At 56.0% G+C, this 24,380-nt stretch overlaps 2 protein-coding genes across 2 annotated transcripts in view; one reads left to right on the top strand and one right to left on the bottom strand.

Annotated features, from left to right (window-relative positions):
* IGHMBP2 (immunoglobulin mu DNA binding protein 2) overlaps positions 1 to 6,634 on the bottom strand; it is a 32,458-nt gene extending 25,824 nt beyond the window's left edge. The window contains exons 1-4 of the mRNA XM_061450999.1: positions 6,501 to 6,634; positions 4,860 to 5,029; positions 4,014 to 4,203; positions 3,266 to 3,363 (exon numbers count right to left, since the gene is read on the bottom strand). Of these exons, the coding sequence (XP_061306983.1) occupies positions 3,266 to 3,363; positions 4,014 to 4,203; positions 4,860 to 5,029; positions 6,501 to 6,574 (532 nt within the window). The 5' untranslated portion in view covers positions 6,575 to 6,634. The remainder of the gene's footprint in view (positions 1 to 3,265; positions 3,364 to 4,013; positions 4,204 to 4,859; positions 5,030 to 6,500) is intronic.
* MRPL21 (mitochondrial ribosomal protein L21) lies at positions 6,610 to 24,127 on the top strand. The gene is made up of 7 exons (XM_061451009.1): positions 6,610 to 6,673; positions 8,658 to 8,718; positions 12,804 to 12,889; positions 16,276 to 16,439; positions 17,882 to 17,934; positions 22,975 to 23,078; positions 23,983 to 24,127. Exons 1-7 carry the CDS (start codon positions 6,625 to 6,627, stop codon positions 24,045 to 24,047), a joined length of 582 nt encoding a protein of 193 aa, XP_061306993.1. The 5' UTR covers positions 6,610 to 6,624; the 3' UTR covers positions 24,048 to 24,127.
* Positions 24,128 to 24,380: the final 253 nt, after the last annotated feature.

Genomic DNA, 24,380 nt, shown 5'->3' with positions numbered 1-24,380 from the left:
GGTTTGAGAAGTTAGTGGCTGCTGGTGTGGGACCGCTGCATGGTATCGGCTGAGCAGAGGAAACATCAGCAGGAGCAGGAGGGTAATAATGGCAAAACCACTTCAGTGCCCTTTTCCCCACCTCCTGATGACTGGCAGAGCTGCTGCTGCTGTGCTAATCTGCACACAGCTGCTTCCCAGTGTCAGGAAAAGCGTGCTCACGACTTGGGGTGAATCCTCCCAGCAGTGATGGGTACAGGCACAATTCCCACTGGAGCAGTGTCCTGAGCACGTTTTCTGCAAGTGGGCTTGTGTAAGATGGGGGGAGAATCACAGAATCCCTGAGTGCTTTGGGTTGGAAAGGACCTTAAAGCTCCTCCAGCTCCAATCCCAACCCCTTCCTCTGGAGCAGCTTGCTCCAAGCCCCTGTGTCCAACCTGGCCTTGAGCACTGCCAGGGATGGGGCAGCCACAGCTTCTCTGGGCACCCTGTGCCAGCGCCTCAGCACCCTCCCAGGGAAGAGCTTCTGCCTGAGAGCTCAGCTCAGTCTCCCCTCGGGCAGGTTCAAGCCATTCCCCTTGGCCTGGCCCTACAGGCCCTTGCCCAAAGCCCCTCTCCAAGCTTCCTGCAGCCCCTTCAGGCACTGGAAGACTGTTCTAAGGTATTACAAACACACTGCATCCTGGAATGGCATTCCCAGAGATGTGTCTAGACAGTTTTAGGAGATGTACAGAACTTCTGAGACTCCTGCCAGGTTGGTTTGAAATCAGATAATGGACGGAATGAGAGATACAGGGAAGCATCTCCCTAAGAAACCAGGCGAAAAGATGCTCGGTCATGAAAGAGCTCTTGTGCCATGGAGGAACAGCAGCCTGAAATGTTGAGGTTTCTCTGTTCTTCTGTGTGCTCCTGGGAAATACCTGCTGTCTTCTGCAGACAGTCCACACATCTGTGTCTGTGCTCTCTGCAGACACATCCCTGTGTCCTACAGCGACTGACCCTGAGGAACTGCATGGGCTGTCAAGTAAGCACAAGACACAGGATTTACCCAGGCAGCTGCTGTGTCCTCCCCTTCAACTCAGTGGAGGGTGGCAGTTCAGGGCAGCCTGCAGGACCCAGCTGAAGTCATTACTATTTAATTCCTGGCTGGTGTGGCACCTTTCCAGCTGGGAGAAAGGAGCTGTGAGGTGAGAAGGTAAATGGAAGGTCCTTCCTCCCTGCCAGTGTTTTGCTGTTATCAGGTGATATGCTGCCTTCTCATATTGCATCTCCTCTGTCTGTCTGATGTGGCTGAATGTCTCTAGCAGTGTTCTCTCAGAGCTGGGGAGATCTGGAGTTCATCTCTGCTTAGTCTGGCACAGCTGAGCAATGTGGTGCAAAGGACTTTTTCTTTGTTAGAGGCAGTTCTGCTACACGAGGGAATAAGCAAAGTTGCAGCTCAGAAAGTTAGTTCATTAAAATTTAAGCCTTGTATCTAATATTAAAACCCTGAGTGCACCAAGGTCCCAGGCAGCCAAAGGCTAAGAGGTCTGACTTGGATTAAGCTCAGTGCTTTACTGTGGAGCTATGACTTGCACTAACCTGAACTCCTTGTCCTTGGTGTAGGGATCAGAAGCCCGCCTGAGGGGTACTGCAGGGGATGGGAGCTGTGAAAGGCAACCAACCAACCACAGAGATCACAGTGAGAAGCTGCAGCAGCAGCAAGTGCAGTGCCAGGAGCTGTGCTGGGCAGGAAACAGTGCAGCCTGGCCAGCAAGGAGGTGGGCAGGGATGGGTGGTGGCACCCGTGGCATGATGCTGAGGTGACAGGAAGGACCTCAGCTCTTTGTGTGGCTCAGATACAGAACTGCTGCCCAGTCCTGCTGGCAGCTTCATCCACCCTCTGCCTTCACCCCCTGCCTCTGGCAGCTCCAAGGATACTTCCAAGGGATAACGTTCCTTAGCAGTTGCTGAGCACTTGGACATTTTGCTCATCAGAAGCTTTGGTTCCCCTGTGGTTGCTTGCAAAGGGAAAGCTCTGTAATTCCATCCTTCATTTTTCCATAGACTCCCATAAAAAGGTATCTGAGTAAAAGGGATTCTACTTATACACCATTTCTTGACAGCTGTTGGTAAAACCTGCAGTATAAAACCAACAGTAAAACCACCTCAACAGCTGTGAGGTTTTAGGTATCTGATGAAACCAGAGCAGCCTGCACATCTCCAACCTGGCTGAATGCAATAAGGCTGTAAAAACACGAGTGTTCCCATGCTGCTCCCAGCTGCAGCAGCTCCAGTCACTTAATTCCCATGAAGGCAGAGTTATTGGATTTTCAATATAGAAGCATCACTGGCAGCTTTTGATCTCTGAAGTTTACGGATGGGATTGAGGCAGGAAGCAAATGAGAAATGCCTCATAAACTAAACTGAATCTCAGACTCATGTGTGCAAAGAAATCCCCCATCACAAATCCTGCCTGGTTTGTGCCAGAATCCAGCTTTACTTGGTACAATGAGAACGGTGAGCATTAGCCAGCTAAACAATCTCTCTCCCAGTGATGACAAGGGTCTTCACATGAGCAAAGTGTGTGTCCAGTTGCCCATAAATCAGGATGAAAAGTAGCTGTTTAATGCTGCCAGTTACACCACCACTTACTACTTGCGTTCAATACGTGGGTATTATTAATGGAGCACAATAAGCTGCATGTTAGGTGTGGATAAAAACCTCCGAAAGATCAGAGTTCTGTTCCTCTGGGCAGTTCCAAAGAATAGCTCTTGACCTGAGAGGCCATGAGCACCATTCTTAGCTGGGCAGCCTTAGATACAGGCCTTGGAGGACTGGAAGAGGAGTAGTGGCAGCACCATCACCACTTAGGGCGCTCACTGGCTCTTTGCCTCTCTCAGATGTGACATCTGAAAAGGTAAGAATCCTAACTAGGCAGAGACAGAGCACAGAGCCCTTGTGTGTGTGTGTGGGGGGGGGGGGGGAACTTCAGGCTTTACTGATTGCTCTGCAGAGTGAAATTTCACACACACACACTCTTTCTGCACAGTAACTTTCTGTATCTTTGCTTACAACTCGTATGAGAGCAGCATCACCACTGCCCTCACCAGCCCATCCCAAAGGGTTCTCCCCCTGCCTAACTCCCAGCCTCCCACACCAAGGCAGACTAAAACTAGTAGTAGCCTCAGTGCATGTGCTTGCCCCTGAAGGTCCAGGGGCTCTGAGGGAGCAGAACACTCCTCTAAAAAGATCAGGGCAGCCCCTGCATTGGTCTGGTAGGAAATCTTGTGACAAAGGAACTTACTTGTTTCACCGAATGCTCTGGGTTCAGCAGAAAAGAAGAGGACATCGATAAGGTCAGAGGCTGGACCGCCCCGATACTGCTTCAGTGCGTTTAAAGCTCTGTCAAAGGAAAGAACAGCCACGTTACACCACAGCATGAGCTCTGGAGGCTCCTGTGCACCTCAGGGCCCAGAGACAGAAGGCTGGTCACAGACTCTGCTCCTTCAAAGCTGGAAACGTTATGCCCCAACAGACTAATCCTACTTAATGGCTGCATCCTGCAAACCTCACATGGCCCGTATGCTGGTCAGGCTTCCACTTGCTCCTATTCCTCCAGTCTGATGCAGTCAAACCCTGTGCTGAACCTTTTCAGCACAGAGCTATTTGCTTTTGCCAGGACGGAAAAGGCCCTACGCAGAATCCAGATAGTCCCAGAGGTGATGCAACATGGGACCACAGCTGTGGGAGAGGAAGAGGTAAGAATAGGACCAAACCAGCCAGCAGGCAGATAAATTCAGGCTGTTTTGATGCTGTAGCGTAACATATCCTGTTGAGCTACTACAGTATGGGCTCTCCTAGTAGTGAGCAGAAAGAAGGGCGCAGCCAAAAGGTGGATACCTCCCCTGAGTGGAGGTGCTATAGGAGCAGGAGGAACAGAAAGGCAAGGAGGCAAGCCCAGGCTACTGAATTAAACTGAGACCTCTCTCACAGGAGCTTTTCCAGGGTAAACCCAGCATTTTTCAGTTGGCTTTTGCTGCCCTGGGCCTTACTTTTTGAGCCTGTTGTAGGTGACATCATTGGCCAGCTTGAGCAGGCGGTAGGAGCGCTCGTGGTCCAGGCTCAGCGTGTCCTGGGAGTCCTCAAAGGCGACTGTCACTGCTCTGGAGGTGACGCGTGTCACGATGCCCGTGCAGAGCGCGTCACCCTGGCTGGCTGCCTCGTACAGGCCGGCGATGTCCCCTGCAGGGGTGAGTGTGAAGACAGCAAGAACCAGGGCAAACGCTGTGAGAAGAGGCTTTTTTGGGGAGCGACCAAACACGGCCCAAAATGGAGGAAATGTGACACCTTCGAAGGGAAAGGAAAATCCACTCTCCATCTTGCTCTTAAAGTGCAAGTGACCAAAGCTCCTCACCTACCACAGGAACACTTTGGCTTGGACAAGGAATGCCATGAAATCATTAATGACAAGAGATCAGGGCTTCTGTTTCATTCACTGAGCAGGAGGAAACCAGCACTTCAGTCACCAGCATTACTTCCTGGTGCTACCTACGTGTCTGTAGGCAAGGAAGAAACAGGCTGGTTTTCTCTACACTCATTCTGTAGCCATAACATTTTCTCCCTCCCTTTATGGCATCAATTGTTCAGTCTTTACAAATACCATGTTAGGAAGATGGTGCTGAGGCGCTGGCACAGGGTGCCCAGAGAAGCTGTGGCTGCCCCATCCCTGGCAGTGCTCAAGGCCAGGCTGGCCACAGGGGCTTGGAGCAAGCTGCTCCAGTGGAAGGTGTTGGAGTTGGAGCTGGCGGAGCTTTAGGGTCCCTTCCAACCCAAGCCATTCTATGGTTCTGTGCTGGTCACCTCTTTACCTATTTTGCCATGGCAGGATTATCACTCACCAGGCCCGAAGCTGTTCGAGGGCAGCTCAGCATCCGGGTCATGTTTCCTAGGCTGGAAGGTCACAAGCAGGCGCCCATAGAGGCCGGTTCTCTGGCTGGCAGCGTGGAGCTTCAGCAGGCAGACACCTCTGCGCTGCAGCTCCTTCAGGGGGACACTTTCCTGCCATGCCCTGGGAAGCAAACACAGGCATGAAACCATCGGCTGGACTGAAGCTGAGGTTCAGAGCTCCAGGTGACACGAAAAGCCAGAGGGGGAGATGGAAAAGAAGGGGAAGGATGATGGTAAAGGAGACATCAGCTTATTGAAGAGTTGGCTTAAGCCATAACCTTGTGGTGATGTAACTACACTGGCTTCTATGGGCTTATTCTGTGCAGCAGGGTGATGCTCACAGAGCCCGGAGAAGAGGTATTGTCTGTTCGTGGTATTTTCCTCCCCTGTCTGGCTGTGGAGAGAAGGGAGCTGCCCAGGAGAGAATAACCGGGGTCCTGTCCTATAGATACAAGCACTAAAATGGAAGCTCTGCCATTGCTCACATGAAGCTGTGCTGACCCCCACCCAACCCTAACGGGTGGCTGCCCAGCCTTGCAGCCCACAGGTGACCACGGCACAAAGTGCCAGCAGCAGCTCTGGGGGGATAGGGAGTGTCTGGTTTTGGTATAGATCAATACAGAAAGGGAAATCCCTTTAGCAGGTTTATTCTCCTTCATCCCCAGCTTGGCTGGCGTCCTGTGCAGACCAGTTGTAGGGAGCTGAGGGAGCAGGACGTTCAGCTGTGGAATGAGCTCATCCTGTGGCCGGGCACTCGGGGTTGGGTAGGAGCAGGTCTCACTGGCACCGCAAGCGGGGATGTCTGTGCCCCCAGCGTGACCACACATAACCCAGGGGCACCTGGAGACACCCCTGCCCTCCCTGGCACTCTGAACCCATGAGGCAGGCGGGACCTGGGGTCAGTCTGAGCCCCAGGGCAAAGCTGGATGAGGCTGCAGGGTCCAGCACCCCGGGGTCCTGCGGGTGACAGCAGGCCCTGAGGGGTGAGGCGCGGTGGGATCCCTTCCGGGGTGACTCCAGCAGGGCGGAGAGCGTGCGCTTCCCACTGGGGAGTGCTCTGCAGTGAGTGCTGCGGTACCTCCTGTCGGCGACAGCCCGACAGGCTGCGCTTCCTCCTGGGACGTGCTGGTTACACAGGGGTGCAGCATCTCCTATAGGGGACAGCGGCTTTCCCACAGGAGTGAGTCAGCAGCTCCCTTAAGGGCACGTCTGAGGACACAAGGGGAATGGCTTGAACCTGCCCGAGGGGAGGCTGAGATGAGCTCTGAGGCAGAAGCTCTTCCCTGGGAGGGTGCTGAGGCGCTGGCACAGAGTGCCCAGAGAAGCTGTGGCTGCCCCATCCCTGGCAGTGCTCAAGGCCAGGTTGGACACAGGGGCTTGGAGCAAGCTGCTCCGGTGGAAGGGGTTGGGGCTGGAGCTGGAGGAGCTCTGAGCTCCCTTCCACGCAGCCCGCCCGGTGTTTCCGTGCCTGCCGCTCCCGCAGGTGAAGCCGGGCCCGGGGCTCCACGCGGTTCCCACCGCAGCCGCTCGGGGCTGCCTGAGGGCACGGGGGGCTCGGGGACCCGGCGCGGCCCCCGCCCGCTCCGCGGTACCTGCTCTGGGCGAGCTCTGCCTCCCGCTCCTCCCGCAGCAGCTCCAGGTGCCGCTCCGCCGCCTCGGCCGCCATGGCCCCGCTCCGTCACCCCCGCTCCTTCCGCTTCCGCCGGGGTCACCGCGATGGCGGCGGCGGCGGCGGTGGCGGCCGGGGCCCGGCGGCGGGCGGCAGGTGAGGAGGGACGGGACGGGGCGGAGGGAGGCGGCCGGGCGGGGGTCACCGCCGGCGGCTTGAACACCGCGGCCTCCCCGCGGCCCCTCCGGTGCTGCGGGCCCCGGTCTGTGCACGCCGGGGGAGGCTGCGTGGGGAGCGCTCGGGTCCATCCCGGCTCAGCCCCGGGGAGCCGCGGAGGGGCGGTGGAAAAGGTGGATGCGGGTCCGGATCCAGCGTCTCCTCCGTCCCCGGCCCGGCTGGGCACGGTGCTGTTTGGGTTCTCGGTGAAGCGTGGCTCCGGTTTGTCTTTGGGAGCTCCGGTTCGTGCCTGTGTCCGTCAGGCTTTGGGTAGGGGAGAAGGGAATGGGCCTGCAGAGAAGCTGAGCACGGTCTGTGTTATTAAGCACGTTGGAGTTGTTATCGCTGAGATAACGCGGGTCACAGCATCCCAGAACCCAGCCTGGTTTGTGTTGGAAGGGACCTTAAAGCTCTTCCAATTCCACGGGCAGGGACCCCTTCCACTGGAGCAGCTTGCTCCAAGCCCCTGTGTCCAACCTGGCCTTGAACACTGCCAGGGATGGGGCAGCCACAGCTTCTCTGGGCACCCTGTGCCAGCGCCTCAGCACCCTCCCAGGGAAGAGCTTCTGCCTAAGAGCTCATCTCAGTCTCCCCTCGGGCAGGTTCAAGCCATTCCCCTTGGCCTGTCCCTCCATCCCTTGTCCCAAGCCCCTCTCCAGGTTCCCTGCAGCCCCTTCAGGCACTGGAGCTGCTCTCAGGTCTCCCCTTCACGCAGCAGAGGGGCAGGATCCCCTCCCTGAGCTGCTGCTCACGCTCTGGGGGTGCAGCCCAGCACACGGGGGGTTCTGGGCTCAAGCGCTCACTGAAGCAGGGTCATGGGGAGCTGCTCCTCACCCAGCAGCCCAAGTCCTTCAGGCTCCATCCCATCTCCCCCAGCCTGTGTTTGTGCTGGGGATTGCCCCGACCCAAGGGGCAGAACTTTGCCCTTGGCCTTGTTGAACCTCATGAGGTTTGTGCTTGATAGATCCCCGAGCGTGTGTTTTCAGCCCTTCATCTCTCTCTTCCAGTTCATGGTGTGTGGGTCGTGCTCCTTGCCAAAACTCAAACCTCTCTCAAAGTGCAACAGAAGTTGCAGGAAGCCCCTCGTTCTTGGCAGGTGTGCAGCGGGTGGAAGCACAGGTTCACTGGTGTGGTGAACGCTGCCACATGTGCACAGAGCTCTGAAAAGCGTGGATACGTTCAGTTCCCCCCTCCACTGTTACCTGTTTAGCTGTGCAGCTCCTCCACTCCTGTCTGGAAGGAAAAGGCACCTTTGGGATGGTGAAACCCCAGGCACAGGAGTGTTAACCCCACATCTGCTGACCCTGCCCCACTCTTCCATTGCCCACGTTCCCCTTGGCATGGGGGTGCCTGCTGGGAGCTGCAGGCCCTGGCAGTGTGCTTTGTCTTCCTCCTTGCTTTTCGGAGTGGGAGCTTTGCAAGGCTTGGCAGGAGGTGCTGAGAACCACCAGGGAAATGCTCTTCAATGGCTCCCTCCCCTTTGGGGGGGCCAGAGGCTGGAAGGGATCCTTCAGGTAGCATCAGTTAATGCTTGGAGTTAAAAGAGTGCTCGCCAGTGTTCCTTCAGGTCACTGCAGTGCCTTTTGGTCACGCTGCTGCCAAAAGAGGGGGATGCTCTGCCTGTATCCCTGTTAAACTGGTGCGTCGAGTGGAAGCGTCGCCCTAAAGAAGTGTGTGTGCAGCAGGAGGCCTTTGCCCTGCTCTCCTGCAGCGCTGCACACAACTGATGGGTTCTTTTCCTTACTGCTGTCTTATTTTGCTGCCCCCTTTATCTTTGCCATGATAAGACTGAAGGAAGCTTTCACAGGCACAAGAGTGGTGCCATCCCACTGGGACACCTCAGTATCGCTGTGTTCTGCCCCGCCAGGGACTAAAACCCAGCAGTTGCTGCTTGCTTTTAACTGTTTCCCTCTCTCCCATTCAGCCTTCCTGCTTTCCTCTGCGGTCCGGCACCAGAGTTCCCAGAGCTCCTCACCACAGCAAGGGTAATGTCAATGATTTCCTCTTTTCCTTTTTGCCCCGTTGAATGCTGCCCTGCCTTGGTGGGTGGGAGGGCAGCTTGGTTTGCCTTTGGAAGGGGTTTGGCTGTCCCCTTTGGCAGGCTGCTCCTTCCCAGTGAGCTTTGGACCCTGCCTCCCTTCAGTCCCCTTTGCCAGAGGGATGCTTCTGTTGGGCTGTGAAATTAAGCAGCTGAGTTTAGATCCTCTGCTGAGAAGGGGGCTGCAGTATGGGCTCAGCCCATAGCAGACAGCAGGGAAGCCACTGGAGCCAGGGCATTGCTGCAGGAAGGGCTTCAGCTGATGCTCATCGGTTTAGGTGCACGTAATCTGCTCCTCAGGGTCACCTCTGCCTGCAGTCCTTGCCCACAGTGGTGACAGGAGACTCGAGCTCCGTTTGGTTCAGCCCTTTGGGAGCTGCTCCTTGGTGTCTGTTCAGTTCCCGCTGCTGGGATGGCACCTGTGCTCTGTGCTGCTGCTGCTGCTGCTGCGGCCGTGACCAGGAGGGGACACTGCAGCAGTGCGGAGAGCAGGGAGGGATGTGCTGCTCCTGCACGAGGTGCACAGCTTCCTGTGCTGGTTCCCAGTGAGCTGTGCTGGTTCCTGTGCTGGTTCCCAGTGAGCTGTGCTGGTTCCTGTGCTGGTTCCCAGTGAGGTGTGCGGGTTCCCATGCTGGTTCCCATGCTGGTTCCCACTGAGGTGTGCTGGTTCCTGTGCTGATTCCCAGTGAGCTGTGCTGGTTCCCACTGAGGTGTGCTGGTTCCTGTGCTGATTCCCAGTGAGCTGTGCTGGTTCCTGTGCTGGTTCCCAGTGAGCTGTGCTGGTTCCTGTGCTGGTTCCCAGTGAGCTGTGCTAGTTCCCAGTGAGGTGTGCGGGTTCCCATGCTGGTTCCCATGCTGGTTCCCATGCTGGTTCCCACTGAGGTGTGCTGGTTCCTGTGCTGATTCCCAGTGAGCTGTGCTGGTTCCCACTGAGGTGTGCTGTTCCTGTGTTGGTTCCCACTGAGGTGTGCTGGTTCCTGTGCTGGTTCCCACTGAGGTGTGCTGTTCCTGCTGCATTGCTGAAGGCTGGTGGGGTGACCCCTTCCCACTGGTGCTCACTGTGGGAGCACAGTTTGGATCTCTGCCCCTGTGACAGTCACTGAACTCCACAACAGACCCTTGGTGCTCTGTGACAGTCACCGAACTCCACAACAGGCCCTTGGTGCTCTGTGACAGTCACTGAACTCCACAACAGACCCTTGGTGCTCTGTGACAGTCACTGAACTCCACAACAGACCCTTGGTGCTCATGGCTGGGCACTTGCTCTCAAGTGCTTTGAGTTTCTGTTGCATTAAAGCCCACTGAGAGGTGCTGCTGGGCACGCCAGAGGAAAGGGATGACACACGAGTGCTGCTGGGCTCGTTGTGCCTCTTCCACTGGCATGTTCACGTTCTCCCCTGGGTATTTTAGGCAGCTTGCACATCCTGTGTTATTTATAGGAAGTGTGGATCTCAGCACACTGGGAACTCTCCACTTCCCCTGTGGGGTGGGGATGGTGTTCACTGAGCAGCACCTTTGTCCCCACATGGCAGGAAATGATACTGCTCTGGTCATCTGAATGTCCCTCTTTAAACCTGTTATCTTTTCAGCATAGATTCTCGATTATAAGGAACTATAATCTGATACCTTTTGGTTATGCGTCTCTCTGAGTAAAGGCATTTGGCATCTCTTGGGGTGATTGAGTGCTGCAGAGGTGCACACTGCTGCCTCTGGTCCTCCTGGTTGCTCCTTGTCCTGGAGGTCCTGAAAGCCAGCTCATTACAGGCCAGTGGCATTGGCATTTTTCATCTCAGCCTCGCACTGTGAGCTTCACGAAGTGTTTCATCTCTGCATTAACACCCTGGGGCACATTGGGGCATGTTAGTTGTGGTTTTAAATGGGGCTCTTATGATTGTGTTGTTTGTCAAGGAAGGCAGAGTGTGCAAGTGAATGGACGTCTTGGGACTGACTGCACACGGCTTGAGGCGGCCAGGAGCTGGTTCAGCCTGAGGCAGCGGATCCCTCCCAGTGATAACCTTGAGGAAAGCAGAACGAACCCACCATGAGAGTGGATGAAACCTGTTGCTGGATGCTAGCTGAAACACCCCTGCCAGCTTTCAGTCCTCATCTGGTGTCTGTGCTGTGGGCAGCTTGCCTTCAAGCCCTGCTTTATGCACTGTGCTGGAGGAGTTGCATGTTGTGACAGCCACGTTCTGTTCCCAGGAAGCAAGAGAGCAACATGTCAGTAAAGGAGGTGGAGCAGGCATCAGGTGTCTTCTGCACAGTTTGTCATTCAGGCACTGGTGGGGTTTGAGCTGTTGCTCCTGTGATTGTTATCAGTGCTGAACATGTCTGTGATGCTCAGGAGTCCCCTGGGCTGATCCCCATGGAGGTCTTCAGGGAGTGATGCAGTGTCTTGAAATGGAGAAGCTCCTGTCCCAGCAGGACAGGACAAGAGCGGTTATTAAAGCAGTTCTCTGCCACAGCAGCCAGAGCTTCCCTTCCAAGAACAAGGATTTAATTTGCACCTTTTAGCAAAATATCTTGGGGCTCAAAATCATCCTGAGGAATGCTGCTTGTGCTTGGATGAGGGCTTGTGCTTGGATGAGAGCACGTTCCCTGCTGTGGTCAGCCTGGACAGATAGGCGTGGGGCTGAGAAGTTCTGTTAGTGCCTCTGCTGGTCCCTCCCTGGTGTGGGGCTCTCATAGACAGATATAATGGCACAGGAGAGGCTTTGGGGCTCAGTGTGTGTGGTGGTAGATGCTGAGTGCTCTGGGGGTGGGAGAAGCCGTCACTGCTGCCATTCAGGGAATGCAGCTGTAAGTGACAAAGGAAGAGCAGCCTCTGAACGCTCCTGTAAAGAACCCAGCTGTGTTCTTAAGACCCTCTCTAAACTCTATTTAACAGAGAAGAGCTTCACAGAATAGAGGCAGAAAGGATGCTGTGAGTCATTGAGGCGTAGCTGGGGCTGCTTTCGGGATGCTCATTTCCTCCTTCCCAGTCAAAGGCACGGTCCTGCCTCCGGATGCTCTGCACCACCGGGAGCTGCAGGGTTCTGTGCCTGGGCTGAAGTGGTTTGAGGAGCATTGCCCTGCTCAGCCTCACTGCTTCAAGGGAGGTAACTTGTAGCTATACCTGGGAAAGAGTCACTAGAGCCTTTGGTCTAAATCTGAGCTGTAAGCGAGGCTTAAGGTGGGTCTGTTTGCACAGAGTTGGTGATAGATCCCATCCTGGAATGTCACGGTGGTCGCTGAGCTTGATCCCCACCAGCACATCCACCTGGAGATGGGTGTGCAGCGCAGGAGCAAGGGCTAACAGCCTGCAGGAAGCATTTTCAGTTAACTTTCAATCTGTTTCTTCCTTGGGTTTCAACTATTTCAGTAACATCCTGAAGTGGGAAGGAGAAAAAAAGGGGGGGAAAAGTTAAATCCATTCTCCAGACTGAATTTGGTGTCAGGATGGGAGTAAAGCAAAGCAAGCACTGAGGCATTCATCCCTGTTTGTTAGAGCCTGCTGCAGCTCATGGTGGACCCAAGTGACGTTAAGCCCTGGGAGCAGGCACTCTGTGGTCGAGCATTTGGAGGTTGAACTCGGGAATGAGACCAAGTGTTTCCTGCCTGCTTCTGAAGAGGCTTCTGCTGTGGGCTGCTGCGTTTCTTGTCCTGCTGAGTGCTTTTGCCTGGTGCTGGGAGGAAGGTCTGGGGACTTTGCCTTAGCCAGGGTCCTCCGTTGGATCCTAGGAGGTAACATGGCTTTCGCCTTGCCTGCCACCCCTGTCCATAGCGCCCAGGGCTGGAACAGGAAACCTCTGCTTGCTCATGAGCTGCTGCAGGGGGAAATGATCCCTGGGGAATTGCCTCTGGCCCAAGAAGACCTTGGGCTGGCTCTTTCATCCTGATAAGTCCTCGTCTCCTGTACAACTTCTGCTCCCCCAGGGGAAAACCTCTTTCTGTTCCACCTCCATCTTCTGTCACCCTTCTCCCTCTCTTCGTGTTTTACATCTCTTGACAGTACCTGCTTGCTACAAGTGAATTTTACCTTATCATTCACAGGCTTGTTGCCAAAACCTCTCTGTCTTCACCCCCATGGCCCGAAGTGAAACTCCCAGATCCAGTAGAAGAAGCAAAGTATCATGCAGGTAAAGGTCTCGCGTCTCCAAGTGCAGACTAGCACGCCGGTATTGCCACTGGTGGCCTCATTGGGTGGGAATGTCTTCAATGATTGGAGCCAGTTTCTGTTCATGGTTTTGTCTCATTTCTCACGTGTGTTAGTGTCACTGGACCTGCGCTCCAGGCACTGCTGTTGGAGATTTGGGTAGAAGATGAGGTCTCCTTAGTTGATGCCAGCTTGTAACATTCCCAGAGGAATGTGGTGTGACGTGTTGCTCTCCAAAACATGCACCAAGCCTTTTGGACAAGAGAAAACATTTATTCTTCCTTTAATGGCTAAATGGAAAAGCTGCAGCCAGCACCAGCAGTTGGATGGTGGGCACAGAGGGGGCTGGTGTATTTTAGTGCATCAACCAGAACACGGGTGCCAGCAGAAGCAGTTGGATGGTGGGCACAGGGCAGAGCTGCAGAGGTGGGACATAAGGCAGTGAGCAGCTGGGCAGTGACGTGACGTTAGTGAACGTGATGTTAGAGTCATAGCATCAGGGACTGGTTAGGGTTGGAAAGGACCTTAAGATCGTCCAGTTTCAACCCCTGCCATAGGCAGGGATGCCTCACACCAGACCGTGTCACCCAAGGCTCTGTCCAGCCTGGCCTTGAGCACTGCCAGGGATGGGGCATTTAGAACCTCTGTGGGCAGCCTGTCCAGGTCCTCACTGGGAAGAACTGCTTCCTTACATCCAGCGTGTGTTGGCCCCACATCTAGTAAGGGCGGTGGAATGCAGCCAGCGGTGGTCCTGAAGGGAACACAGGGACCAGACAGCAGCAGGCAGTGAAGTGCCTGTGGCTCTTTAGCAACCATCCTCCTTGCTTAGCCTCACCAGGACGTGTCAGTGGTCCTCCTGTAAGGGGACACAGCATTCCCTGGCAGTGGGATGTGAGCAGCAGACACAGAGAAGGTTCATGTGTCCGTATCGGCCAGGTGGGGCTCTGTCATGGTGCCGGGGTTGGTGGTGGGCAGCCAGCACACATGGATGTGCCTCAGCACTGAGCAGTAACGAGCCCCAGAGGGTGAGTTCTTCCCAGCTGCTGGGGGTGGCAGTGGGCTGTTGTGTGCTCCACACAGGCACTGAGCTGGGGTGCTCCGGAGCAGGCAGTGTTCCTGCCTCACCTTAGCCTCGGGGAGGGCTGTGAGAGGAGCCTGGCTGCTTGGCTTTAGGTGGGGGAAGTAAAGGAGAGGAGCTTATTTGCAAGGACAGAGTGAGAGGAGAGCTGCTGGGCTGTGTCCACCCTTGTGCAGTGTCCCTTCGCCTGGCTGAAGTGTGTTCACAACCAAGGGATGCACAATGGAGACATCCTCCTGCTCCAGGTCTCCTCTCTGGCTCTTTTTCATCCTGCTCTTTATCTCCTTTGTGCTCCTGGGATTGCTCAAGTGACAAATGAGTGTCCCTGAGCATGCTTTGACCCAGTGGTGAACCATGCACTGCTCAGTTTGGTTCACTGGAGCCCTGTGGTGAACAGGGTCCCATGTTCCTTGATTAACTCCAATGGGATCCCTGGGGCTGCTGTGATTTCTGTGCCTTGTAACCTCCTGCTGCTCATGAGCTTGCATCATTGTCTCCTGCTGTGCTCAACCAGAGCAAACAGCACTGAGCATCTGAATCCTGCCTTCTGTTTTCCTGTTGGCTGTGGAAGCAGCCGTGGGTATCTCAGGAAGGGTCACTCCACATGGTGCCAAGACACAAATGTGCTGCAACTAAATGGGGACATCACTTGATGTTCCCTGTCACTGGAGGGGTTTGGAAGAGGGATCGACCACTTGAGAGCCCCAGTGCAGTGGAGAAAACCTTTTCTGGTTACAAAAGATGAGAAAGATGGAATTGGACAAGGCAATACCCCTGTCAGAGCATCACCCTGCAGGGCTTTGCTACGAGTCTGAAATGTTGCCCACAGGACAGTGATAGGCCCATGTCAGCAGCGCTGGAGGAACGGATTGTGCCTGTTGTGCAGGTGAGGGCATAGCAGGGAGAAGGGGTTGTGGGTCTTCTCTGGACTTCATGGGATGGATTGCTGTGAATCAGAGAAGAGCACGCATGGGACAGTTCCAGTGATGCACAGCTGAACTCTCCAGCACAGTGAGGGCTGCAGCAACTGCTGCCTTGCTGATCAGTTCTCTCCTTACCTCTGCCTTCAATGGTTTGTGTCTGCTGGGCTGGAGCTGGGCACTGGGGGTGTTCCTGGGAGGGCTGGGTTGGCCTGACTGAATTCCTGTCTGTCCCAGATGGATGTTGTGCTCTTTATGTTCCAAGAAAAAATGATTCAGCTGCTTTTGATGACAATGAGGAAAATACAAGTTTTCCAGTTACAGAAAAGTTGCAGCTCCTGCCCAGCTCCAGGGAGTTGAAAACTGCTGCTCTGTGCCTGGGAATGGCACTTGTTAAGCAATACCTTTTGATACGCCCATAAAAATTGGGTTTGGCTGCAGTGCACTGGAAGCTGATGACAGTAAATGGAGCCTGTTCATGTCCAGGCCCTGGGCCTGGGGTTTGTACCTGCTCTGCAGATAGATGGGAAAGGATTTTCTGGGAAGGAGGGGGGGAAGGTTTCTCTTGGCTGTGCTGCAGGTCCCTGTTCTCAGGCCAGGCCTCGTTAGCAAGCTGGAGCTCTCTCCTGTGTGCTTTGCCAAGCTCTCCTGATGTTCCTGCATGCCTTACATGGTTTTCAGAGCTCTGGGCCTTCTGCATGTGGCTTGGGAGTGGAGAGGAGCTGCCCTCCGAGTGCAGGATGCACAGGAAAGGGCTCTTTTCAGGAGTGCTTTATGGCAGAATATAGTGGTTGAGGATGCCTGAGAATTATGGAATCCCAGAGTGCTTTGGGTTGAAGGGACCTCAAAGCTCCTCCAGCTCCAACCCCAACCCCTTCCACTGGAGCAGCTTGCTCCAAGCCCCTGTGTCCAACCTGGCCTTGAGCACTGCCAGGGATGGGGCAGCCACAGCTTCTCTGGGCACCCTGTGCCAGCGCCTCAGCACCCTCCCAGGGAAGAGCTTCTGCCTCAGAGCTCATCTCAGTCTCCCCTTGGGCAGGTTCAAGCCATTCCCCTTGGCCTGTCCCTGCAGGCCCCTGTCCAAAGTCCCAAGAAAAGTGGGGCTGAGCAGTCAGCAGTGTAGCTGGGCTGCCTTCCCAGTGTGTTACTGGGTGCTGGCTGTTCACTGATGTGTGGGTTTGCCACCTAAGTACAAACAGCTCCTTAAGCTCATGGAAGGGAGCTCGCGCCTTGTAGGAAGCAGCATTGCCGTTGATCCTCACGGGAGGATCCCAGCGGAGGAGAGCTTCGGTGGGAGAGCCCCGCAGCTGCATGAGCTCTGCAGAGCCCTTGCTGAGGCCCCTGATCCCCCTCCCTGCCGTGTGCCCACAGAGCTGGTCCGGCGGGTGAACGGGCTGATCGCAGCGCGGCGCTACGGGCGCCTCTTCGCCGTCGTGCACTTCGCCAGCAAGCAGTGGAAGGTCACCAGTGAGGACCTCATCATGATGGACAACGTGCTGGAGGCCGAGTGTGGCGACCGCATCCGCATGGAAAAGGTGATGAGCCCGTGGGGCCGCCGTGCCTGTGGGGCCGTGCTGTGCATGGGGCCAGGGCTGGCTGCTGCCAGCATCCCCTGAGGCAAGAGCCGGGGCTGGGTCTTGAAGCCCTCCTGAAGAGCTCCTGTTGGATGTCTCTTCAGTCCAGGCGCTTGCTTTGCCTCAGGTTTGCTCCAGCTCCTGTTAGTGAGGCTGTTGCTGTGGTTTCTGTGGAGCAGGGCTGGAATGGATCCTGCCAGACTCTTAGGAGACGGATTTTCATTGCACTGACTTCATCAAACCAGGAAGGTGGCAGTTGTTGTTTCTAGAGAGGCAGCTGAAGCCTGTGTTTACCTCGAGGCTCCCAGCACCCGAAACGCTGCAGAGCTCCCAGAGGGACCAGCCCTGCTCCCTGCTGAGCTAGATCCTTATCACACTGAGTGTGCTGGGTGGAGGGAGAGGGATGGTGCATGGAGGGGAGAGCTGCCAAGATGCAGTTCAGCCTCTTCACCCGTGTTAACTGGTAGGAACTTGTGAGGCTCATTAATTCAGCTCTTAACTGAAAGATTATGAAGCTGGCTTCATCTTAATGTCAGTTGTTGTGATGGTTTGAGCCAAGCAGAGCTGGGCACTGTCTGCTCATGCACTCCTCTGAGGTCCAGTCTGGGGGCAGCTTTTTGGGCTGTGTCCTGCATCCTCGTATACAATAGAGGAGCGACCTGCATGGAGTAGCCAGCTAGGAATACATGGGAGTGAAGGGGAAAAACCTGCCCTAAGAGCATAACCCTTTGGGGATTTCATTGGCATGGATCTGTCTAAACCAGAAGTCAGAACATTTCATAACCATTTGTGTTGCTTGTAGCTGCTGCCATCAGTCAGGGTGGGGAAGGAGGCAGCCTGCAAGAAATGCTGCCTCTTCTCACTGTAGCCTCCCCGTTACCCTGCCTGGTCCTTTAGAGAGGCGAGTGGCTGAATGTGCTGCACCTCTGCTCCCTGGTGTGGTGAATCCCGCAAGCCAGTCATTTCCTTATTGCCCATCTTGAGGTCTCCTGGAGGAGCATGAGGAATGTGTTTCCCTACTGGGTTTATGTAACAATCGCTATAAAACTCCAATGATTTTAGGAGCTGCCGTTCATTCAGGTCCCACACAAGGCATGTTATTCTTCTTCTTCCCTTTCTGTCTCTTTTACAACTGGTGGCGAGCCAGAACAGGAAGGTTCAGTGTGTTCTGATCAGCGGGCAAGATACTTCTACAGCAGGCTTTGGTGGGCTGAGCTCTCTGGAAGGCTGTTTCATGAGTGTGCCTTGCCTCCTTGCTGCCTTTCCCACGTCCCAAGTGTCAGGTTGAACTGCACAAAGCCCTCGTCTGAAGCAGTTTGACTCCTCTCTGGTGCCTGCAGGCTTGGAAGGTGCTGTCTGCTGGCACCATGAGCAGTGATAGATGCCTGCTTTGTCTTCCATAGGTTCTGCTGGTTGGTGCTGACGACTTCACGCTTATCGGAAGGCCGCTGCTGGGGTAAGCTGTCTCATCTGAGCACTGTCCACAAGACAATGCTTACACTTAATTGTAGCTTCAGGGCTCCTGCGGTTCCTGAAGCTGAGGAGAGGCCTGGATTTATCAGCACAAGCTTTATCCCAGCCCTGTGGCCTTTGAGAGAACACCGATAAACCATTGCCACAGTGCCAGGGTAGAGCAGCAGTGCCCTTTCCTAAGGTAACTGCAGGATATTCACCTCTGCTGGGTTGGATCTTTCCCTCATGGTGTAACCCTTGCACAAACTGGTAGTAAATCTTGCTCCTCAACAGCTTTACTCCCTCACTCTAATTCTGGTGATAGTCATCTTGGAATAACCCAGAAACCCTTTCCCAACCCTTAATTTGACTCGGGTTTTTCAACCCATTTCCTTTCGCCCTTGTCTTAACCCAGCAGGCTTTAATCTTCATTTCAGAGTTCTCCCAGTCCCCTAGTCTAGCAGAGCTGGGGAGGAGGAGTTGACCCCTTGGCACCATCTGCATCCCAGTGCTGTAGGAGTTGCTCTACAACCTGGCAGAACACTTGGTTCCTCAGCCTTGTCTTTACCCAAAGGAAGTGGTGTGTGGACCGGGTGTTACTGCGCAGCTCTGGCACTGGCCAGAACCAAAGCCATGAGCTGGTTTCCCCAGGACAAGAGGTTTTAGTGGTAAAACGAGGTGGGTTGCAGATGCTCGGAGTACCTGGCAGCCCTCCTGTGGTGTGGTTGCAGGCTGACCCACACGGTTAGGATTCAGCTTGAACTGCAGCAGCTCTGGCAGAGGACGGTCGGATGCAGAAGAACTTTGCATCTGAGAATTCCTTTGTGGTGGTTGCAGGTCAGATCAGGAGGAACTTGTACATCTCAACTATTTCCTGGTTAGAAATGCCACGTGGTTTGATTGGTTTCACTTGTGAGTGCTTTATGGGGTACTTAAGGGTCAGTTGACATGTGTTTGTACAGTGGGTAACGGGACTTCAGTTGCGCTGGTGGTTCCTGCCATGGTTCCCTGTGCTAAGCAGGGTTTTGAGGGCTGGCAGTCCTTTTAGCAGTACTGCAAATAGATCGGGGATAGCATCATCAGGAGTCTTTGGGTTATTGCCAGATCCTGCCCTTGGGGAAGGTTTGAGGATGGGGAATCTCATCATTAGGACTGGAAGTGCCATCGTTGCAGAAATGCAAGAGGCCAAGCTCTCAGGCGGGGCTGTGCCATGGCAGGCAGTTGAGGAGCACCATCCTTCACCCAGCTCCCTTAACCGGTGGCTTTGGGGTGGTTCTTCACAGCTCTCCATCTGTGTGCTGGCCTTGGCCTGTGGCCTGAGCCCTGGTCGCCGTGGGGCAGGAGGAAAACCAGCTGCCTGGCTCCTGCAGGTGCTCTGCGTGTGGAGCGTGCTGTCAGATCCTTGGAGCAGCCCAACCGCCCATCTGCAGCGTTAGCTGGACCTCCAGTACCTTTGGCAGAGGAAGAGCAGTGGGAGGAGGAGGAGGAGGCTGCTGGGGAGGTGCCATCCTCCCCCTGAGCTGCCTGGTACAGGCTGAGGAGGGGACAGCAGGGCCCAGCCCGTCCCAGGCAACGCGGGCTGCAGTTCTTTCAGCCCATCCCCAGTTGTGCCTGAGCCACAGGCACCGTGAGGGGAGGTCAGAGGTGGGATGTGAACGGAGGTTTTCTGTCCGTTTCAAACTCTCCCCATCATCAGGGGCTGCTTGCACCAGGTCTGTGTGAGACGGATCCCAGCTGCGCTCCCGGCTCAGCCTCAGCCTCAGCCTCGCAGGCGGGCAGGAACTTGTCCTGCTCTGGACACGTGGTCATGGTTTAATTTGCTGTCGCAGTCGGGTGCCTCCCAGGATGCCACTTCTGAAGCCTCGCAAAGCCCAGCAGTGCAGCAGAGCCCATCTGCGAGGCAGAGGCTGCTCGGGGAAGCTGGGGCTGGCTCCTGCTTTGGAATCTGCTGGGGTCTGTGTGTGTGCAGGGGACCCACTGCCCGGGCCATGGGCACAAGGGGCACTTGTACCGCGTGGAGCTGTGGACTCAACTGTGCGCTGTAGAGCTGTGATTAGAAGGGAGCACAACCTCGGGCAGGTTGGCATTTGAGGCCCTTGAGCCCCCTTACCTGGTCTGGACCTGAGGGAAACGAATGGTGCCTCTGTGAGACGGGGCTTGGAGCCAGCTGCTCCAGTGGAAGGTGTCCCTGCCTGTGGCAGGGGGTGGAACTGGATGGGCTTTAAGGTCCCTTCCAGCACCAACCAGGCTGGGATTTAGCTTATTTCTAGACCAAGTGCAGCTGATGGAGGGTTTTCCTCTGGGTGAGCCTTGCTTTCTCCTGCTACCTGCCTATGCAGGGGCTTCAGTGGAAATGCCAAAGGGCCCTGGACCTGTTCCTTTCCCAGTTACTTCCTGCAGGAGTGAGCTGTCAGCTGTAGTTATTGCCCTTCGGGGCTGTAGGTTGCCCACATCCTGGATCTTTTTCACTGCTTAATGACAGCAGCTCGGAGCCAACAAACCTGTGAGGTTTCAGTGTGAATGTTTCGTGCCTCCTGCTGAAACCTGGTGGATGTGCTTTGTCATGGAACGTTCTGCTGCTGAAGGCACGGGCCTGGCTCTGTCGGGCTCTGGGAAATGTGTGACCCCCCTTTGTTTTTATGGGCATTCCACTCATACCAAAACCATTTGATAAAGATTTGCTTGTTCCTTGGGCTCTGTTTTGCTGAGAACTTTCCTGTTTGGATGCACTTCACCAGCGAGTTGGCTCCTGCTGTGCTTCAGCCCCTCCACCAGCAGGTCCTGGGGCTTTGTGCAGCAGGGAAGGACTCACCAGGGCCCCTTGGCCTTGAACTTTGACTTGCAGAGTGAAGCCGTGCTTGGGTACTCAGCTGCATCGATACCCTTAAAGGTTTGCTCTAAAGCACATCAGCATGGACAGGACACGGGGGACTCTTGTCTGCAGGCGTGTGTCCGTGTTCCTGCTGTGGCTGCAGGCCGGGGCAGCTCTGGGGCAGGCACAGCGTGGCTGTGCTGCTGCAAAGCCTGGCTCTTCTGAGAGCAGACCTCAGTGACCGAGTCACCTCTGGCCTGGCCACTTCCCAGTTTTCCCATGTGATCCATTCAGGAGTTTCTGACGTGCCTCTACAGCCCGGGCCTGGAGTGCAGCTTCCCCTCCAGTGGGCAGGAATCAGGCACGGAAGGAATCAGACACTGAAGGGGTCCCTGCCGTGGCCGGGGTTGGACCTGGATCGTCTTTAAAGGTCCCTCCCAACCCAAACCACTCTGTGGATTATGGCAGTGGAGCTCCCTCATTCCGGGGTGAAGCAGGGCCAGCCCTGGGGTGCAGCTCCGTCTCTGCTGCGTGTCCTCGCGCGCACGCTGGCTCTGCGTCTCGGTGGTGCTGGATGTGGATGGATGGTGGCACGTCAGGCTCCGCCAGGCACTGCCTTGTGTCTGTTTCCTCTGGGCTGCTCGCTAAACGCAGGCGCATCCGTCCGTCCTCTGCCTGTCCTCCCCTCCCTGACAGGTTCCATCTGAAACAGCACAGCCAGAGGAGATGGGGAAGCTCTGGGTGCCTCCTGCTGGGCCAGCTGGGCTCTCCCCTCTGTCCCCTTTGCGTGCAGGCTGAGTGCTTGTCAGGGAAACGTTCTTCCTCTCGGCTCCTCTCACGCTGATGGGTTTAATGGTGCTCTGCAGGGATGCTGCATGGAAGAGTGCCTCGTCCTCCTCCCTTGGGGCCCTTGGTTAAAACCAGCTTGCCAAAGCTTTAGTGTGGCTCCTGTCTGGAAGCAGTTCCCTCCCCAAAGGGGGGCTGCTGTGCAGAGAGGTCGGGGTCCTCCAGCCCACCTCAGTTTCCAGCTCTGCTGTTGTCCTGGGTTCAGCAGTAGCAAGGAGCAGCTGGAAATCCCAGCGCTCTTCTTCATCCTCCTCTGGTTGCTGGGCAGGGTCCCCGGGTGGGCAGGAGCAGTGTGCACGTGTGTGTGTCCATCAGGTGATGTGCGGGGACCAGCTACTCCGTGATCTTACCTGTGAAGGCGCTACAGGCTGTTTCATCTCCGTCCTGGGCGAGGGAGGATGTTTGCTTGCTGAGAGCTTCCTTGTGCCAAGCGGGATGTCGAAATGCTGTGGGTGATGGAGCGGTCGCAGCGCTCGGCCTGAGCTCCCCCAGGAGCCAGTGCCTGGCTCCTGCTCTGGTTTGGGGTGAGCAAGGAGCTCGGAGCAGGAGCGGGAGGCAGGAGAGCGGGCGGGAGGAGAGGACTGGGTGCAGCCGGCAGCGGTGCCTCCGTCTGTCGCCAGGACATTGCCAGGGCTCACTCAGGGGAGCGAGGAGAGGAGGCTCTTCCAGCTCTGTGATGCCTTAGAGAAGGAGGAAGGGGTTCTGTGCTGACCAGCACGGTGGGGGTGTCCCGGGTGTGTTTAACCTGCAGCGCAGGCAGAGCTGGACGCACAAGGTGCCGCGTGAAGGTGCCAGGGGCATTTCTCCTGCTGAAACAGGGCAGGTTCCTGCAGGTTCCTGCTCCTGCTGCCCCGTGGCTGTTTCTGATCTCCCCGTGCCGTGGCAGCCTGGCACGCTGCTTGCCTGATCCCCCCACAGCACCGTGGGGCGGGCGGGCTTGAGCACTGAGCCAGCGAGCTGCCGGGTTCCCTTTGGAGCTGCTGTGGAGGGGGGCTCTGGGAGGTCTCTGACCCCAGGGACCTGGACCTCAGAGCAGCTTCCAGTGTCTGAAGGGGGCCTACAGGGATGCTGGGGAGGGACTCTTCATTAGGGACTGCAGTGACAGGACAAGGGGTAACGGGTTCAAACTGAAACAGGGGAAGTTTAGATTGGATCTAAGGAGGAAATTCTTTCCTGTGAGGGTGCTGAGGCACTGGAATGGGTTGCCCAGGGAGGTTGTGAATGCTCCATCCCTGGCAGTGTTCAAGGCCAGGTTGGACAGAGCCTTGGGTGCCATGGTTTAGTGTGAGGTGTCCCTGCCCATGGCAGGGGGATGGAACTGGATGATCTTAAGGTCCTTTCCAGCCCCGGCTGCTCTATGGTTCTATGAAATGTTGTGTTTCTCAGGAAGGAGCTGGTGCGTGTGGAGGCCACAGTGATCGAGAAGACGGAGTCGTGGCCCAAAATCAACATGCGCTTTCGGAAGAAGCGCAACTACCAAAGGACCCAAAGTAAGAACACAGAGCGTGGGGCATGGGGCACGGGGCATGGAGAACAGGGCACGAGGCATGGGGCACGGGGCATGGGGAACGGGGCATGGGGTACAGAGCATGGAGAACAGGGCATGGGGCATGGGGCGTGGGGCACAGAGCATGGAGAACAGGGCACGGGGCATGGGGCATGGGGAATGGGGCATGGGGTACAGAGCATGGAGAACAGGGCATGGGGCATGGGGCGTGGGGCACAGAGCATGGAGAACAGGGCACAGGCCTTGCTTCCCTGCTGATCTGTGCCTGGACCTGGGAGGTGGGGAATACCCTGACCCAGGAGTGGTGCCTGGGGCAGGGAACTTGTTCACCTTCCACTGGAGCAGCTTGCTCCAAGCCCCTGTGTCCAACCTGGCCTTGAACACTGCCAGGGATGGGGCAGCCACAGCTTCTCTGGGCACCCTGTGCCAGCGCCTCAGCACCCTCCCAGGGAAGAGCTTCTGCCTAAGAGCTCAGCTCAGTCTCCCCTCGGGCAGGTTCAAGCCATTCCCCTTGGCCTGTCCCTACAGGCCCTTGTCCCAAGCCCCTCTCCAGGTTTCCTGCAGCCCCTTCAGGCACTGGAGCTGCTCTCAGGTCTCCCCTTCAGGAGCCTTCTCTTGTCCAGGCTGCCCCAGCCCAGCTCTCTCAGCCTGGCTCCATGGCAGAGCTGTTCCAGCCCTCGCAGCAGCTCCGTGCCCTCCTCTGGGCTCACTTGGCAGCATCCCCGTGGTCACCAAGGGTCTGTCCCTTCTCGTGTATGACTGAGAGGGAAGTTATGACCCTTCTTTATGAAACAGCGCTGAACCCATCCCAGCCTGGCCAGTCCCAGCCTCTGAAGGCTGTGCAGTGCCTTTGTGCTGTGCCCTCACCTCTTCCCTTTCTTTTCCAGTCATTGTGAACCCACAGACCGTCCTCCGGATCAACACCATCGAAATCTTCCCCTGCTTGTCGTGACGGAGCGATGGGTGATGTGGGGCTTCGCTCTGCTCCTGCTTTCAGCATGTATGGGAATAAATCTGCCTTGTCATTGGGAAGCTCTGGGCTTGTTGCTGTCAGAGATGGAATTCTGTGTGTGCTGTTGAACCAGCAATGAAACACGTTCTAAACCATTGCTTCAGCCTTGACGGTGCTTATTTGCCAGTTGTAAGCAAGGTAAGATCCGTGGCTGCTGTCAAGCTGCTCCATCTCGCCCAGGCACACTCCACACATGCCTGTGCCTGCCCAGCTCTGGGTCCTTTAGGAGCCCAGGCTCTCAGCTGGGTTTTAAGCATCCCCTGGGCTCCCTGG

The sequence above is a fragment of the Pezoporus flaviventris genome, unplaced genomic scaffold (assembly GCF_033815535.1).
Source record: "Pezoporus flaviventris isolate CSIRO_AGI_PZ_B2104156 unplaced genomic scaffold, CSIRO_AGI_Pfla_v1 ptg000012l, whole genome shotgun sequence".
NCBI lineage: Eukaryota > Metazoa > Chordata > Aves > Psittaciformes > Psittacidae > Pezoporus > Pezoporus flaviventris.
The sequence above is the reverse complement of the archived record's forward strand: the minus strand, read 5'-3'. Positions and strand labels throughout refer to the sequence as shown.

Excerpts from the sequence above, each read along its gene's own strand:
- MRPL21 (XM_061451009.1), top strand. The coding sequence starts at position 6,625 with ATGGCGGCGGCGGCGGCGGTGGCGGCCGGGGCCCGGCGGCGGGCGGCA. Across the intron at positions 12,890-16,275 it reads AGAAGCAAAGTATCATGCAG|AGCTGGTCCGGCGGGTGAAC; the intron begins GTAAAGGTCTCG and ends GTGTGCCCACAG. Across the intron at positions 16,440-17,881 it reads ACCGCATCCGCATGGAAAAG|GTTCTGCTGGTTGGTGCTGA; the intron begins GTGATGAGCCCG and ends TGTCTTCCATAG.